Source organism: Dendronephthya gigantea, unplaced genomic scaffold, assembly GCF_004324835.1.
Source record: "Dendronephthya gigantea isolate DGI-Jeju-01 unplaced genomic scaffold, DenGig_1.0 000053F, whole genome shotgun sequence".
In the NCBI taxonomy this organism is placed as follows: domain Eukaryota; kingdom Metazoa; phylum Cnidaria; class Anthozoa; order Malacalcyonacea; family Nephtheidae; genus Dendronephthya; species Dendronephthya gigantea.
Window position 1 is genome coordinate 992,204 of NW_021163063.1, and position 17,162 is coordinate 1,009,365.

At 39.9% G+C, this 17,162-nt stretch overlaps 3 protein-coding genes and 1 long non-coding RNA gene across 4 annotated transcripts; 2 read left to right on the forward strand and 2 right to left on the reverse strand.

Moving 5' to 3' along the window:
* Positions 1–5: 5 nt before the first annotated feature.
* LOC114529181 (major facilitator superfamily domain-containing protein 6-like) lies at positions 6–1,655 on the reverse strand. The gene has a single exon (XM_028550948.1). It carries the CDS (start codon positions 1,633–1,635, stop codon positions 91–93), a length of 1,545 nt encoding a protein of 514 aa, XP_028406749.1. The 5' UTR covers positions 1,636–1,655; the 3' UTR covers positions 6–90.
* A 717-nt stretch (positions 1,656–2,372) lies between these two features.
* On the forward strand, positions 2,373–3,535 carry LOC114529182. The gene is made up of 3 exons (XR_003687587.1): positions 2,373–2,475; positions 2,805–2,883; positions 3,385–3,535. It is a non-coding gene; the product is annotated as an uncharacterized LOC114529182 (long non-coding RNA).
* A 245-nt stretch (positions 3,536–3,780) lies between these two features.
* On the forward strand, positions 3,781–7,284 carry LOC114529049 (probable serine/threonine-protein kinase nek3). Its single transcript, XM_028550774.1, has 3 exons — positions 3,781–6,066; positions 6,603–6,696; positions 7,181–7,284. Exons 1-3 carry the CDS (start codon positions 3,781–3,783, stop codon positions 7,282–7,284), a joined length of 2,484 nt encoding a protein of 827 aa, XP_028406575.1.
* Positions 7,285–8,538: 1,254 nt separating this feature from the next.
* LOC114529179 (guanine nucleotide-binding protein subunit gamma-e-like) lies at positions 8,539–12,522 on the reverse strand. Its single transcript, XM_028550945.1, has 2 exons — positions 12,285–12,522; positions 8,539–9,028 (listed from the first exon to the last, which is right to left on the reverse strand). Exons 1-2 carry the CDS (start codon positions 12,371–12,373, stop codon positions 8,923–8,925), a joined length of 195 nt encoding a protein of 64 aa, XP_028406746.1. The 5' UTR covers positions 12,374–12,522; the 3' UTR covers positions 8,539–8,922.
* Between the last annotated feature and the right edge of the window lie 4,640 nt (positions 12,523–17,162).

Below are 17,162 nucleotides of genomic sequence, written 5' to 3' on the forward strand. Positions count from 1 at the left end.
TGCTGATAATTCGCACGGATCTAACCATATTCCTATGCAAACAAAGATTTGGCACAAATCCAAGAATCAAATCTGATCGCTTAGTCGGTTTCATGGTCTGGAGTATTGAATTTCCTCCTCCTCAGCGTTCAAAGCTTCAAGCAGCCAGTCGGATTGATTGTTACCACCGACTCCTGCTTTGTAATAATCTCCGTTGATTGGAAAACTGTGGTTCTCGTCTGGCGGGGATATCAAGCACTGCAGCAAAGCCATCACCAGAGAATATGCTGCGCAAACCGCGGACCCAAATTCGAAGACTGACCCCGGGCCATACAGCTGGTACGCGACCGAAACCAGCACCCCGCCCACGCCCATCCCCAAGCCGTAATACGTGGCAGTGAAAAGATTCTGCATTGATCGTTCGAAGCCGATTGGCGCTACCAAAACGGCAAGGGAGGTTGAAGTTAACCAGATCGAGCTTGACGTTAGAGCGTGAATGAGCTCTATCGGGATAATTGTCGCCGGTTGGGTGGCATATGTGTACAACATGAACCGCGCTGAGAAGCCGAACATGGATAAGAAAAACATCCAGCCATGTCCCAACCAATGTACCATGTATTTTGCCAGGAACAACAGGGGTATCTGCGCCAATCCCGATGCCATCACAATCAACCCCATGTGTAGCTCGTTACCCCCGAGGTCTTGCACGTACCAGAAAAGGTAGGTCGATACCGCAGACTGCGCTGTGCCAAGAATTGCCATGGCAACGATTGCGACGATGACATTCGGGTTCTTGCAAGCGACCTTCACCACTCGACAGAACTTGAATTTCGTTGCCGTTTTTCGAGCAGGAACGTGCATCATCAATGCGAATATTAAACCCGTTGTCGTAAAAAGAAGATGGAATCCAAAATGCAAGTCGAACACGTTTTGCGATAGCTTAAAACTGCACGGCAAGTTGAAGACTACAGCGGCGGTAACTAATGACATCACACTCCAGCCAATGACACCACAAAGCCTTTGTACATTGTAGCTCGCCTTGTGCTCTTTGATTATAGCAAAGCTCACTAACTCGTGAAGCGGTTTCGCAGGACTTGACACGAAAGTTCCCACAATCACGATGATCAAAAACGTTAAAAATTGTTTATCGAATTTCAATCCAACTGTATCGAATATTTCCTGCTCGATGCTCCGATTGTGGGCAGCATGATAATGCAGAGAATTGTTCGTGTTTACTTTGTCTAAAACGTGACGCTTTTGATCCACATGAACGCTGCTATTTATAAGAAGAGTTTCGTTCAAAGTTCCACTTATTTTAGCACAGTCTGGCCTGGATTCCCCTTGATATTTTGCCGTGAACAGGAACGCCGTGTTCGCCAAAGCCCCGAACAGCACGGCTAATACCAGAATGCATTTTCGCGTGTTCGTCTTGCTTGCCAAAAACGACAATGTTGGGGCAGACCAGAACAAGATCAGATATCTCGTAGCGAGCAATAGGCCAGTTTGGATGGCAGACAAACCATTGAGACGGAAGAATATCGGCAGAAAAGGTATAAGACACCCCAGACTTGAAGAATAGAAAAATACGAATAGTTTCGGTGTCAACAGGAAGCGATATGTCGACGAGCCATGGTTTTTATCGAATTCCAAATACATCTTTGAAATGAATGTCTGATTCGACTTTCGACTGTTCGTATCTAGAATAGGACAACGTTTACTCTAAATTGTGTTCAGCTGTGTTAAGCTTCTCTATAACATTCGGAATTTGTTGTACTTTCCTTCTTCACGATCCTTTCTTCAAGGTTTTTAAAACCATGGCAGCGTTTGGTACACGTCAAGTATTTCTCTCGTACCGAATTGGATACACGAATAAAAACAATGTAATTTGCATGCTATTAAAACATGCATTCATTCAAAATGCAAACATTGTTTACATTTCGCACGAATACGTCAAGGATTTGAGTATTTCTATATTTTACCAATGTGCAAATGATTCTCGTGATAACACTTCAAACCGACGTTTGTGTCGCTAACTCGTGACAAAGACTCTTTGTGGAAAAACGTCGGAAGTATCGGGAAGTTTTAATGCTTGCGTCAGTTTAAAAAGCATTTCCAGAGGCTAATTTTATATTGGTTTTGTGGTTATTTTACTTTTAATAGAAGAGTTATACGTGTTTCTGAAAATGCCGAAACATTTTGGTACTTTTGAAAGCAAAGAAGTTCACACCAAAAATAGCAACACCACAATGCAATGCGGTTCAATATATTGCAGATATTTGTTTAATTGTGCCATACTAAAACTTCACCCTCTAGTCTCTATGTACTTATGCTTGACCCTTACATAAAGTATCGTAATTCATGATCGACCTCCGGTCATCAGTACCACCGGCGCGTTTCCTCCGAATTGATCGACCTTCAATCCTCATCAATGTTCGGCTTAAAATACTTTGCACTTTTCATGTAAATTTTACAGTAATTTTCATCGCATCTCTCCAGGTAAGAAGTGTATTTTGTGATCGTACATGTCTGAACTATGTTCTCTTATTAATATCTCGTCCAATTGAGCGTCATACCTAGAATGCGGTTTAATATTGCACGTGCTATATAAAATGCTATATATGTATTATTTGTAATTGATTACGGCAGGTACAATTGTTAATTGACTGATGTTTGGTCTTGTCTACTTCGTTATTATTTTATGTTCAACACCCCCTGTTGTCGAGGTTGGCGTAGCTATAATGTACAGCCTTACGTTATATGTTATCTAATAAATAGAAAGTTTCTGAGAAATTTTATCAAAGCTTAAATTTGTTCATATTTTGTAGAATTTCAGGAAAAATGGATAAGCAGAAGCCGAGCTTAGATGCTTATCTCCAGCAAGATTTCCGCATTCCTGACCAGTTGGTAAGAGTTTACTTTGGTTTTTAAATTCTGTTGAAATATCCTGACAAGACAAACTCAATGATTTATAAGGATCAGGTCTGATAGCTTTGTCCTCTTGAATTGAATCTCAGCCAATGAGTGTTGGCCCTTCCTGACAAGAGCAGGGCTTCCAGGCCTAGTTACAAATCTTTAGCATGTTTTTCATTTTTATTAAAAAGAATGAGTGATGAGTTTGCATAGTGGGTATGTGTAACACATGGTACCATTGCAGATGAAATTTTTAAGCCCTGTTCCACTAAATAATTATTGCTGCTGTTAATGTATGTGATTTTCTAGGAAGTGATGTCAGGAAGCATTATAAAATTCCTGTAATGAATGATGTGTTTATATACTATGTACTAGGGTAACTAAAAATAATAAGTAGTGAACCAATCTTGATGCATTCTGTGTTATGGGCTTAGTGTATAATAAGGGAATATTTGTAGGTAATTCAATTAATATTATCTTTATTAAAATATCCAGTTTGAAGATAGTGATGTCGGCATCGAAGACATGTGTAGCACAGTTGAGATTGAGACGAGCGAGGAGGAAAATTGCAAAGCTAAGAATGTCGTCAATGATGGCGGTGATGTTACAACTACATCAGAAACTGTGCAATCATTCACTGTTGAAAACCAAGGTATATCACTTGTAATAAATTTGTGAGACATCTACAATTTTCATCTATACATCTAGCCATTTGTCAGACAGCTGTACATTTTTTTGGAGGATTGAAAGTAAAAAACATTGAAAAAATGACAGCAATGACTTCTGTGAATTTTATAAATATTTCAAAATAATTATTTTCACCAAGCAATTTCAATATGTCTGTTAACCTTTACAGATGCTGCAGTGAAACAAGCTTGTCCATCAGATACAATGGTCAAAGCAACAAATAGTGGTAAAAATTGTGCCTCGGTTGAATCAGTTGGCCAGGGTGAACAATCCTTACCCAGCACTAATACCAATGTACCAAGCACTAATACCAACATACCAAGCACCCAGACCAACACTCGTAAGGTAAACCCATTACCAACCCCAACCAGTCAAGTGATTGTTACTCCTGTGCCAGTTCGCGACACCATACCAGCGCCTCGATCAACCAACCATGCACCATTAAAAATGGTATCTGTACCAGTGAACTCTGACGTGATCACCCAAGGAAACAGCCAAGTGGTTTTAATTCCCGTCGGTGGAATGGACTCGTCGAAGCTCGAAGGCGCTCTCAAAGTTCCGCAGGGTCAGAAACTCGTGATCATAAAACCACAAGAAATCCTGAAGACGATTGAGGAAAAAAAGTTACAAAGTGCTTCGAATTCAGGTGTTGTCCTCCCGAACGTGGCGAGGAATTTAACCCAACAGGGAATCATTCTCCAAGGCATCAGCCAGACTGGATTTCAACAGATACCCGTCTCCCAGATGACAACATTGGGCGTGGTGGGTACCGGTCCGGTTCAAGCCGCCATGAAGGGTCTAGTCAAGTTGGCTCCGAAGAACGTCGCGCCGAGCACTCAGGTTGCTTCGAAAATCGTTCAAAGTGCCAATAATGGTAGTTCCTTGATACCTGGTGTCGTGAAACCATTTCGTCCAAGGGCAGCGGTGCAGGGTGTGGTGTCCAGCGGAACAGGGGCCATCAAACAAGCGCTCACGGGAAACCCTGGGTCGGTGGGTGTTGCGAACGTGCGACCCCAGACAGTCACCGTTAACAAGGCTCCAGTGTCTAAGCCTGTTAGTCAAGGCTCGGGATCGATTGCAAGTTCCACCGTCAGGCTGCAAACGATAGCAAATAAAGTCTCTAAACAAGCCGAAAACGAGAGCATCGGTGAAAAAATCGTGGCAGAAAAACGCCAGCTGAACACCACAACGCAAGTTGGAACGGTTGATTGTATAGCCTCAGTTCAACCAAACACCTCTGCGATCTCGCAGTCAAGTTCGCCCTCCTCCCAAAGCGCTTTGTCAACTTCCCACGTCACTCAACCACCCTCTCAAACCAGCGCGACGACACCTCAAACCAGTTTGACCGCTTCCCAAACCGGTTCGCAACTGCCATCTTCTAGCGCATCGTCCACAAACGTTCAAAGCGATGCAAAACCAAACTTGTATCAAGCGTTGAAACAGAAGTTGACAGAGGAGAGTTCATCGTCTGACCACGCCAGCGCAGATCACCGGAAACCACCAGAAGTCCCACTACTAGGATCGGAAAATTCAACGGCTTCGCATTCGTCTCAAAACGAGGCAGACCGAGGCAGTGACACTGTGTCGAAGAATGCCACCCCCAAGAAACTGGTTGTAACCTATGTTTCACCTGACACACGAAAGCTCGACCTTGGCGATCGAGTTACACCGCTGATTCAAGTTCCCGCCAAACGGGATGAAGTCAAGCGAAGTTTTGTCGGGCAAAGTGGACCTGCGAACGGGTTGCAGCCCAAAATCGTTCCACGAATTTCATCTCCGATAAGGCAGATAAAAACAGAAGATGGTAAAAAGCAAGCGGAAACACCATCGACGCATGCGCCCGCAAAAAGGCCTACGTCCAGCGGCGTGCACTCTCCCTTAGATGGTGGTGGCGAAATATCGGTGGAAAAAATTGTTAAAAAACGAGGTCGTCCTCGGAAAGATTTGTCAGCAAACACGAATAATGTGGTGAAAAATAAACAAAGTATTCGGAAACCCGATAAAGACAGTATTTTGAAGGGGTCATGGGGGGAAAAGACAACCATACATGGCCCCACCCTGAAACATGAGTTAAACAGACAGGGGTCAGCCCCTAAGAGGAGGGCGAACACCACTAAACCCAGTGAACAAATAAAAACAGTAAAAAACAAACGTGTTTCGAGCACCAACCCTTGGACATGTTCATTGTGCGGGAAGGTGCCCTTTATGTATCCGTTAGGCTGTCTGTACGGCCCGTATGACGAGGGGAGCGACCTCCTGGTGAAAGAGGAGGGTTGGGGCGAGGGTGAGATTCCTGACAGGGACAAGGGGGATGAGCCGCAACAGAAGAAAAGGCGTGGGTCGAGCAACAGCGACGAGGGAGGTGGTCTGCAGAAGGATACGCGGGAACTGTGGTTCCACGGAGAGTGCATGGTGTGGTCACCAGGGGTTTACGCTCTTGGAGAGTCCTTGGCTGGGTATAAACAAGTCGTATACGATGCACAGTCCAGGGTAAGGCTTTGTTTTGCGTATTAGATTCAATCATAGTCCCATCGACTATGATGAGCTACGATTTCTTATTGAGATTATTATTATAATTATTATTATTGATTATTGACACTCCCCTAGAGGGGCTTTTCAGTGACAAAAATAACAAACACATAAACTTACTGTATTATTAATACATTTAGTCCTACTTAATTTGATTGAAGCACATTACTAGCAAACAAGGACAATTTCACAAAACTGCGGCAAGGACTTCAACGGGAACAATGACAATAATACAAAAACAGTGACATCGACAACGCTTATTAATAGTACACAAATCTTTTCAATTTTGCGCGCTGAGTGGATTTATTCATTGTCTGTGAGCTTTCATGTCAGAAAAACTCCGCTCCGCGCGCAAAAATTCCGCCTAGTGTAAAACAGACTTAAGCGTGCGAGGTTTGATCAGGTGATGTTGTTACGATTGCTTCGTTTTTCAGGAAGAGTGAGATCATCTGCTGGTCAAGAATATTTGAATTAAAAGTCATATTTTTGTTTTGTAGAAATGCGACTGTTGTGGAAATAATGGCGCCACCCTGGTTTGTCTGCAGAGAACTTGCAAGAAACAATATCACTTCTATTGCGCAAAGAGAAGAGGTATGTCGACGTGTAGTGTCGCAGCGCCTCGCAAGAACGATTTTCACTGGCTGAACTTTACAATACATTTCTGTTTCAACCAATAGCATAGCTTCGTTCCTTAGAATGCATAGGAAAGCATTATCCAATTGCACGAAAGCTTCTGAGCACTGCGACATGTCCCGACAATAGACATCTCCCTTTTTAGGTTTCAAGCGTGCAATACGCGACGGTAGTTGATTATCAAGGTCAATTTGGGTTGTGATCTCGCCATGTTCTGGAGCGATTTAGTTTAGCAAAGAAGCAAAAAGAATCAGCAAGGTTTTCTTACAATCGCTTCTAAGCAGAGCGATATCGCAACTCAAATTTGCTTGATAATCAACTACCGTCACGCACTGCGCGCTTGAAAACTAAAAAGGGAAAGGTCTATTAAGACCGGACATTTTTAACGGTGTGATTGCTGCACAATTTTCTATATTTGATATAATTTCTCCGTTTCTCTAAGGTTGTGTATTTGACGAATCGAACTATACGATTCAGTGTGGAAAACATGTAAAGGTGTGTGTATTATCGATTGTCATTTTAATAGGCGTAAAGATATTAGTTTAGGTTTCCTCCTGTAGTAACACTGGATCAATAAGAGATGATCCTTACTGGACCTCTAGGAAGAACAGTTTAGAATTGATAGAGCTATCCAGTGCAAATAAAGTTAGTTTAGTTTAGGTTTCCTCCTGTAGTAACACTGGATCAATAAGAGATTATCCTTACTGGACCTCTAGGAAGAACAGTTTAGAACTGATAGAGCAAATGATTGAAAAATGTAGGAACAAATAGAAAAACCTTGGTTAGATTCTTTATCACAATGTTAATTTCTTTATACAGTAAACAAAGATTCACCTTAAAAAGAGTTAACCGAACGTGCGAGGTCAGGTGAGGCTGATATTAATGTGATGTGATAACCTTTTACACGATTTAATCTGGAACTGATTGCCCTCGATTGCGCATGCGTTTCGAAGTTGACTTTTGGGGGAAAGGCGTGAAATGGCGTCAGATCTTGTGAACAAGACAATGGGTTGAGATTTCTTTGCTACGACGTTTATACTAGAAACCAGACTAGTTGAAACGGGTTTGTGTCTAAAGATGATTGATTGCTTATATGACTTCGGTGTTTCCACATGAAATGATGGATTTGCTTTTTTGAAATTGAATAATCGCTGGCTTCCCAGCTGATCTGATAAAACACTCGACAATAACAACTATCGAAAACGAAAATAGAACTATTAACTTTCGAGGACCTTTGTTGTAATATGTATAGTTGCTGTATCTAGTGTATTGTTAAATCATTGGGTTTGCTACAAGACTCGCTCCAAGTTTCTTTCGCTCTCTGAAGATATAGATCCAATATAGTGTAAATAACATGACGTAGCTGAAAGTGGCAGAGCGGGAAAAGAGATTTGTCAACTTCACAAATTTTCTGTTCAAAATTGAACAGAAACTTTCTGCTGTTGATTTTTCTTGCGCGAAATGCTATTTGGTATTGTAAATTATGGAATAGCATTAAAAACACCAGCTGGAAATCGCTATGCTGGGATTTATCGCTGATATGAACACCAGGGATATAAACAGCCCAGTGATCTCTAATAAAACTGGAACGATACTTCCAGGGGGGATGGAGCGAGTGCAATTCAGTTTTTCTGAGCAGTGAGCAGAAAAACTTAACGCTGAGCACTGTGCTATAATAAAACTGGAGCTATTAAAGTACTCTATCCCCAGATGTCGGTCCAGTTGTACAGAGTTCACCTGGTAACTGAAATACATTTTTATAAACGTGCGTTTTTTATCGTACTTTTTTTCGCTCATTCGTCGGGGCTTTTTCTTTATTATTTTCAACTACTCAAAACTAGTAACAACAGGACGTTTAATAATTTACAGATTTCGATGTATGTCACTGATATAAACCCCATTTAACGCTTAAGTTAAATTAACCGAGAGAAAATTGCTCCTGGCAATGTCCAGTGTTGATTTTGGAAAACGTTTTCAACCATATTTCGTTGTTCAGCGTTCGTAATCTTTCTGGAAACTTTTCCACTTGCTTTCAACGTCTCTTCTCAGTTTTGTGGTAAAAATTTATCCAACATTTTAAACTAACCAGCTCGTTTTTCGTCTATTATTATTATTCAACAAAAGCATTTCTAAGATTGTATTTATTTTATATGTACAAGATTTCGTTGGGGTTTGTCGTTCGTGTTAAATGATCGAGCACTTTGATTTCTCGGCCCAGGGATTCTCTTTCTTGTCCACTGGTGTGATCAGGGGATCCGAGTTGATGTTCTTTTGACAGTAATCCTTTAAACTAAACGAAAAAATATTGTTTCAAGTTACTTCAGAGTTCAGTCAGGTAGAGCCAATGTCCTATTATATCCAACATTATCCATAGAAAAGATACTCTACAATATTGGATGGATATCCAGTGTCGTCCATCACTACCCATCATAGTTGCTAAATAAGGCCAACTATTTTAGGGGATTTTGTACAATATCAGGTGAAGATTTTTTGCAATATCATATTATATCCAACATTATCCCTCATTACCCATCACACTAGACAAACGGGACAATAGTGGGTAAAGACTTGACAGAGTCAATCATATGTCCAACATTATCCTTCGTTACCCCTTACTCATCTTCAGTACCCAAACTTTCAACTTTGGGTTATGTCGTAATGTCGTAATACCTTACTTCGTTTATTTTGTTGTTAAACCAGCACTCAAACAGCAAAGCGTTCTTATATCCCTAGATGTTTTTGAAAAAAGTTTATTTCTTCTGGCAAAGTCCTGCACTTCAAACTGCCGGATCTACATAGCACTCTTTTGAGCACCTTTTAACACTGGCAATTTTTCTCTGACGTAAAACTGAAATTAGCATTTCTTGTCTGCACGCATTTCTCTTGACAGACTTCACACGACTTCCCTATATACGCACAGGCACCTAGCACATAGTATTGGGCAAAAAAATTTGATCGTATAAAGACCGTCTTTCTCGAATACTAGTACCTACTCGAGTTTCTAGGCTGCTGTAATATAGAAATATCACAATGGAGCATCGTGTGAACAACTGTTCCCGTGCTCAGAGCCTTGCATACAAAAATTCCTGCTGCGATCATCAAAACGTCGAACAGTCACACAAAGAAATGAATAAGGGCCTTTGCAGTATGGTTTTCACACTCGCGTTGAATTAAGGCTGGAAGAAGTTGTAGGCGTTTTAGGACTTGATTTAAACTTGTCTTTTGAACTAATAAAACCTTTTTATTGCGATTAAAGGAGATTTTATCGGCTGTTTTTATCCCACGGGGTTAAACTGATCTTACTTGAGCTTGCCCCTCGAGCAAATGGATTTCAATTGGTAACAAACTACGAATGTATCAATGCGTTACAATAGCAATGCAATGTTACAATGCTTAATATGTTACATTAGATAAGTGAGGGAAGGCTTGCTTTTGACCGACTTTCATTTTCTGCAAGGTTTTTTTTAAAAGAGCATGCTGATATCCACATGTTCCTTGGCTTGGGTCTTTTAGCTTTCGAGGAACTCATTTTTGCGAGGCAGTAATTTGTTAGCATATATTTTGCAAGGCAGTCATTTTTGTTGAATTTTAAATCATCATCTTCGATTGAAAACCGAATTATTTTTGACAATATGTCCGATATCTTTCAGCTTGCAACGAATCATGAATTTGTTGACAAAATGAGACAGCAGGCGAAAAAAAAACTCGCTTTTAAGACTCGCTTAAGTGAAGTGATGCGGCATTAACAAACAAATTTGCAACTTCTTGGAAGCAAAGATGCGTGTTGAATAGATGGCTTAACGCGGCTAGACTTGCGTGTTGAATAGGTGGCTTAACACGGCTAGACTTGTATATTAGGGCTCTTTAATTCTTCAAACAATCGCACAGCTGAACCTGTGCTATTCAGCTATTGTGTTTTGTAAAGCTGACAGATTACTAGCGATTAAGGTGGTGTTTTAGATCATGAGGTTCATGTATATATTGCATGGACTTCTCGTGCAAGGTTTAAAACATTTCGTGCCGCTTTCCGGAACGAAATTTTTTTATTGCAAATTCAAAATAGGACCGCCTCGCAATTTCGTCCGCTTAGAGGAACGTGCGTTCAATTTTAACAAATCCTGAAAACGAGGTTTCATTCGATTTCCAATTGAATTATTATTCGAGATTTAAAAGGGGTAATGTTATCGTCCACCATTTCTGAGGAAAAACTCAAAACCATTTTGCTACATTCCCTATTTATGAATGCAGTGATCTATACAGACCAGCTTTCTAAACAATAATTCGTTCCTACATTAATGTAAACAAAATTTTAATTTAGAAACTTGGGCCTTATAATTCATGATTACATTCGATTACACTTCAGAGGACAGTTGTTCGAAAGGCGTTTAGCTTAAACGGTGGATAAGCCAAAGTTTAAAAATACTCTCATATATCTTGTGAATGACTGTATCTGCATGTTATGCATTAAATATGTACTTCCATTGAAAATTAAACTATTTACATCGAAATATTTCAGCTCAGTTGTGCAATAAATAGATCATTTTGTTTTCCATTTTGAACTTTTCCACCGTTTAAGCTAAACGCCTTTCGAACAAAACTGGCCGCTGCATCTCAACGAAACCAGTTTTAGACGTATGCCTTTCAGCAAAATATTTTACGGCTTGTAAATGCTTCCTGGGTTTTTTTCGCAATTGAAAATCATGAATATATAAATATATATCTATAAAGACTATATATGTGTTTCGAAACAATCGTTTTCGTGCAAATTTAAATCCGCATCTCAAGGTAAAAAGTGAATTATTTTAAGACGAATGAAATCGATTCGTTTGAAAATGTTCTTTTTTGGAGACGTTTAAATTTTGGAGAATTTTAAAAGATATCGAACATACGTAAATTATAATACAACATGTATTTATATGTAAATATATTATCTCTGCCTTAGTGTCTGCTGTCTTTTTAATCCGACCTGCTGTAGAAAAAATGGGATTGGAATATCTGAGTGGTTTGGAGAACTGTTACGTTTAGGTGCCTTAAGGTAACTGGATATTTCTGGACGATTTGAGGGGATTTTTTGATGAAAACAGAAGGCCATATTATCGAAATAGCTGATTTGCATTCGACAATTGTGTTGACTGTTATATGCAAAATTGCAAGACTTGTCGCGGTTGGGTTCGCTCAGAAATCTTACACATCTCAGGATTTTAACGTCAGAAGAATACCATGCCTTATATACACTGCCGATTTCGTCGGAGACATCGACGGTTCGCGCAAAATACAACTTGATACATTCACAACACCGCGATATACTTGCATTTTCATCCTTACAGCGAGGAATATATCCCTACTACAATATTATTCGATCTTTGTAGACGATACACTGCTTCCCTTAACGTACACTATATGAGTCTCTTCTTTATCTAAACCAGCCGAGGGAAAGATACAGAAAGGTCAAGCCGTTTGCATCGTGTTTAAGTCGACAAATGCGGCCGTCAAAATGATATACAATTGCAAAAAACCTTTGTGTTTATGTATCTAGCTTCACTTACTCGTTACAAGCTTTCGACATTGGAATCCGCGATATTTGTAGCTGATGTTTCAGGCTTTCCACAGTCTTTTGTAACTGAGTTCTTTCCATATCGGCGAAGCTTATGGCGAGGGTTTTTCGCAGGCGTTTTATTACTGTCCTTGTTCGAGGCTTCCTGGCAACAGAATCTTGTGTTATTAGACTCGCCCTGTATTTCACAAGCACTACCGAGAATTCCTAATGAAAATTTTAATCAGTTGCTTTGTTGGGAAACATTTGAATACATAATAGTCCAAATGGCGTCCGAGCAGATGGCCGTCACGCCGTCAGCCAATCACAGCGCGACGATTGCTTATTGTACATTCAAATGAGCGATGGATTACAAATGTGTTTAATAAACAGGGGGCGGTTGTATGATAGCTGGATAGCGCTATCCACCGGATAGTGATTTTTTCAACCGTTCTATAAATGCTTGAAAAGCAATAAAATTTCAGCTTTGGGACCAAAAATTGTTAAAGAGGATCCTTAATTTAGGAATACTAAGATTTAATCAAAGTTATAGCCAACAACGGTCGACTTATCCGATGGATACCGCTATCTGGCTTCCATTCAACCAGCCCCAGAAGGTCGTCTAGTAGAGCCGTCCACTGCATAAGAAGATATAGTCACGTATAGTCACATATATTTTTAAATGAATTAAGGGGATTAAGTTAGTTCAGACAAACCACGGCAGCTTATTGTAGAATACTACCTACACTGGACCACCACGTTTGAGATATCTTTTTCAGGTAGTTCAGACACAAACCACGACAGCTTACTGTAGAATACTACCTACACTAGACCACCACGTTTGAGATATCTTTCTCAGGTAGTTCACACACAAACCACGACAGCTTATTGTAGAATACTACCTACACTGGACCACCACGTTTTAGATATCTTTCTCAGGTAGTTCACACACAAACCACGACAGCTTATTGTAGAATACTACCTACACTGGACCACCACGTTTGAGATATCTTTCTCAGGTAGTTCAGACACAAACCACGACAGCCTACTGTAGAATACTACCTACACTAGACCACCACGTTTTAGATATCTTTCTCAGGTAGTTCACACAAACCACGACAGCTTATTGTAGAATACTACCTACACTAGACTACCACGTTTGAGATATCTTTCTCAGGTAGTTCAGACACAAACCACGACAGCTTATTGTAGAATACTACCTACACTAGACCACCACGTTTTAGATATCTTTCTCAGGTAGTTCAGACACAAACCACGACAGCTTATTGTAGAATACTACCTACACTAGACCACCACGTTTTAGATATCTTTCTCAGGTAGTTCAGACACAAACCACGACAGCTTATTGTAGAATACTACCTACACTAGACCACCACGTTTTAGATATCTTTCTCAGGTAGTTCACACACAAACCACGACAGCTTATTGTAGAATACTACCTACACTAGACTACCACGTTTGAGATATCTTTCTCAGGTAGTTCAGACACAAACCACGACAGCTTATTGTAGAATACTACCTACACTAGACCACCACGTTTTAGATATCTTTCTCAGGTAGTTCACACACAAACCACGACAGCTTATTGTAGAATACTACCTACACTGGACCACCACGTTTGAGATATCTTTCTCAGGTAGTTCAGACACAAACCACGACAGCTTATTGTAGAATACTACCTACACTAGACTACCACGTTTGAGATATCTTTCTCAGGTAGTTCAGACACAAACCACGACAGCTTATTGTAGAATACTACTCACACTGGACCATCACGTTTGAGATATCTTTCTTAGGTAGTTCAGACACAAACCACGACAACTTATTGTAGAATACTATACCTACCCTAGACCACCACGTTTGAGATATCTTTCTTAGGTAGTTGACCGTAGTTCAGACACAAACCACGACAACTTACTGTAGAATACTACTCACACTAGACCACCACGTTTGAGATCTCTTTCTTAGGTAGTTCAGACACAAACCACGACAGCTTACTGTAGAATACTACCTACACTGGACCACCACGTTTGAGATCTCTTTCTTAGGTAGTTCAGACACAAACCACGACAGCTTACTGTAGAATACTACCTACACTGGATCATCACATAAGCTTATGTGCCGAAAGGGTAGGCATTAATCTACGATAAAATAAGTGTAGGTCCAGTGTAGGTAGTATTCTACAATAAGCTGTCGTGGTTTGTGTCTGAACTACCTGAGAAAAATATCTCAAACGTTGTGGTCTAGTGTTGGTAGTATTCTACGATAAGCTGTCGTGGTTTGTGTCTGAACTACCTGAGAAAAATATCTCAAACGTTGTGGTCTAGTGTTGGTAGTATTCTACGATAAGCTGTCTAGACAAGTACACAAAACGAAAACACGTTCCAATATTATAAACAAAATACCACAAAAAACAGGTGCCTACCAGGTTTCTGGTTAAGTCGCCAAGGGGAGGTAAAATATAAATAAACCGCAGTTGTCTAGTTTGGTGTTAACGTTAGAAACGGTTAAACAAAACAGACTCTTGCCTACGACGCAGCGTGCGAAAATGTCTTTAAAAAAGATCGTTATCTTCGCCGTCTTATTGCAAACTTTTCATCTCGCAAGCTGCGACCTTTCCCGTGTAAGTCATGACAATATGAAGGCGATCAATTGGGGTCTTCCTTTGGCGGGACATAAGCTCGACGCGACGCCGATAGCAACAAGCAAAGTTTCAAATCGAATTCAATGCATGGCAAAATGCATCAAGACCCAAGGATGTGTGTCTATAAACCTCGGGCCAAGCCAAGCGGGTGAACACGAATGCGCGCTTCTGGACACAACTCGTTACGGCGCTTCTTTCTCGAACTTAACTGTAGCCGTTGGCTGGACCTATCTTGGACCAAAGGTATTTTTAGTTATGAAATTTTGGCTCGTTTTAGATGTGAAATTTTGATGAGCTGAACTCGTGGTCCTTAAGGCTCTTGATGTTTTTAAGTTCATGAAATGTTTTTAGACTAAATGCGATACGAATCCATGTGCTGACAAAGACGAAATTATGTGTATTGAAAGAGAAAATGACCACATATGTGTGAATGTAACCAATGGTATGCAAACACTCTAGTGTAAAAAACGAATACTTTTTTTTTCTTACTTGAGTTAAGGGGACAGTTTCTTCCTGTAGTAACACTGGATCAATAAGCGATCATCCTTACTGGACCTCTAGGAAGAACAGTTTAGAACTGATAGAACTATCCAGTATAAAAAAAGTTAGTTTAGTTTAGGTTTCCTCCTGTAGTAACACTGGATCAATAAGAGATCATCCTTACTGGACCTCTAGGAAGAACAGTTTAGAACTGATAGAGCTGTTATCCAGTATAAATAAAGTTAGTTTAGTTTAGGTTTCCTCCTGTAGTAACACTGGATCAATAAGCGATCATCTTTACTGGAACTCTAGGAAGAACAGTTTAGAACTGATAGAGCTATCCAGTATAAATAAAGTTAGTTTAGTTTAGGTTTCTTCCTGTAGTAACACTGGATTCAATAAGCGATCTTACTGGAACTCTAGGAAGAACAGTTTAGAACTGATAGAGCTATCCAGTATAAATAAAGTTAGTTTAGTTTAGGTTTCTTCCTGTAGTAACACTGGATTAATAAGAGATTATCCTTACTGGAACTCTAGGAAGAACAGTTTAGAACTGATAGAGCTATCCAGTATAAATAAAGTTAGTTTAGTTTAGGTTTCATCCTGTAGTAACACTGGATCAATAGAGATCATCCTTACTGGACCTCTAGGAAGAACAGTTTAGAACTGATAGAGCTATCCAGTATAAATAAAGTTAGTTTAGTTTAGGTTTCATCCTGTAGTAACACTGGATCAATAAGCGATCATCCTTACTGGACCTCTAGGAAGAACAGTTTAGAACTGATAGAGCTATCCAGTATAAATAAAGTTAGTTTAGTTTAGGTTTCATCCTGTAGTAACACTGGATCAATAAGATCATCCTTACTGGACCTCTAGGAAGAACAGTTTAGAACTGATAGAGCTATCCAGTATAAATAAAGTTAGTTTAGTTTAGGTTTCATCCTGTAGTAACACTGGATCAATTAGAGATGATCCTTACTGGACCTCTAGGAAGAACAGTTTAGAACTGATAGAGCTATCCAGTATAAATAAAGTTAGTTTAGTTTAGGTTTCATCCTGTAGTAACACTGGATCAATTAAGAGATCATCCTTACTGGACCTCTAGGAAGAACAGTTTAGAACTGATAGAGCTATCCAGTATAAATAAAGTTAGTTTAGTTTAGGTTTCATCCTGTAGTAACACTGGATCAATTAAGAGATGATCCTTACTGGACCTCTAGGAAGAACAGTTTAGAACTGATAGAGCTATCCAGTATAAATAAAGTTAGTTTAGTTTAGGTTTCATCCCTGTAGTAACACTGGATCAATAAGATGATCCTTACTGGACCTCTAGGAAGAACAGTTTAGAACTGATAGAGCTATCCAGTATAAATAAAGTTAGTTTAGTTTAGGTTTCCTCCTGTAGTAACACTGGATCAATAAGCGATCATCCTTACTGGACCTCTAGGAAGAACAGTTTAGAACTGATAGAGCTATCCAGTATAAATAAAGTTAGTTTAGTTTAGATTTCTTCCTGTATTAACACTGGATCAATAAGCGATCATCCTTACTGGACCTCTAGGAAGAACAGTTTAGAACTGATAGAGCTATCAAGTATAAATAAAGTTAGTTTAGTTTAGGTTTCTTCCTGTAGTAACACTGGATTAATAAGAGATTATCCTTACTGGACCTCTAGGAAGAACAGTTTAGAACTGATAGAGCTATCCAGTATAAATAAAGTTAGTTTAGTTTAGGTTTCTTCCTGTA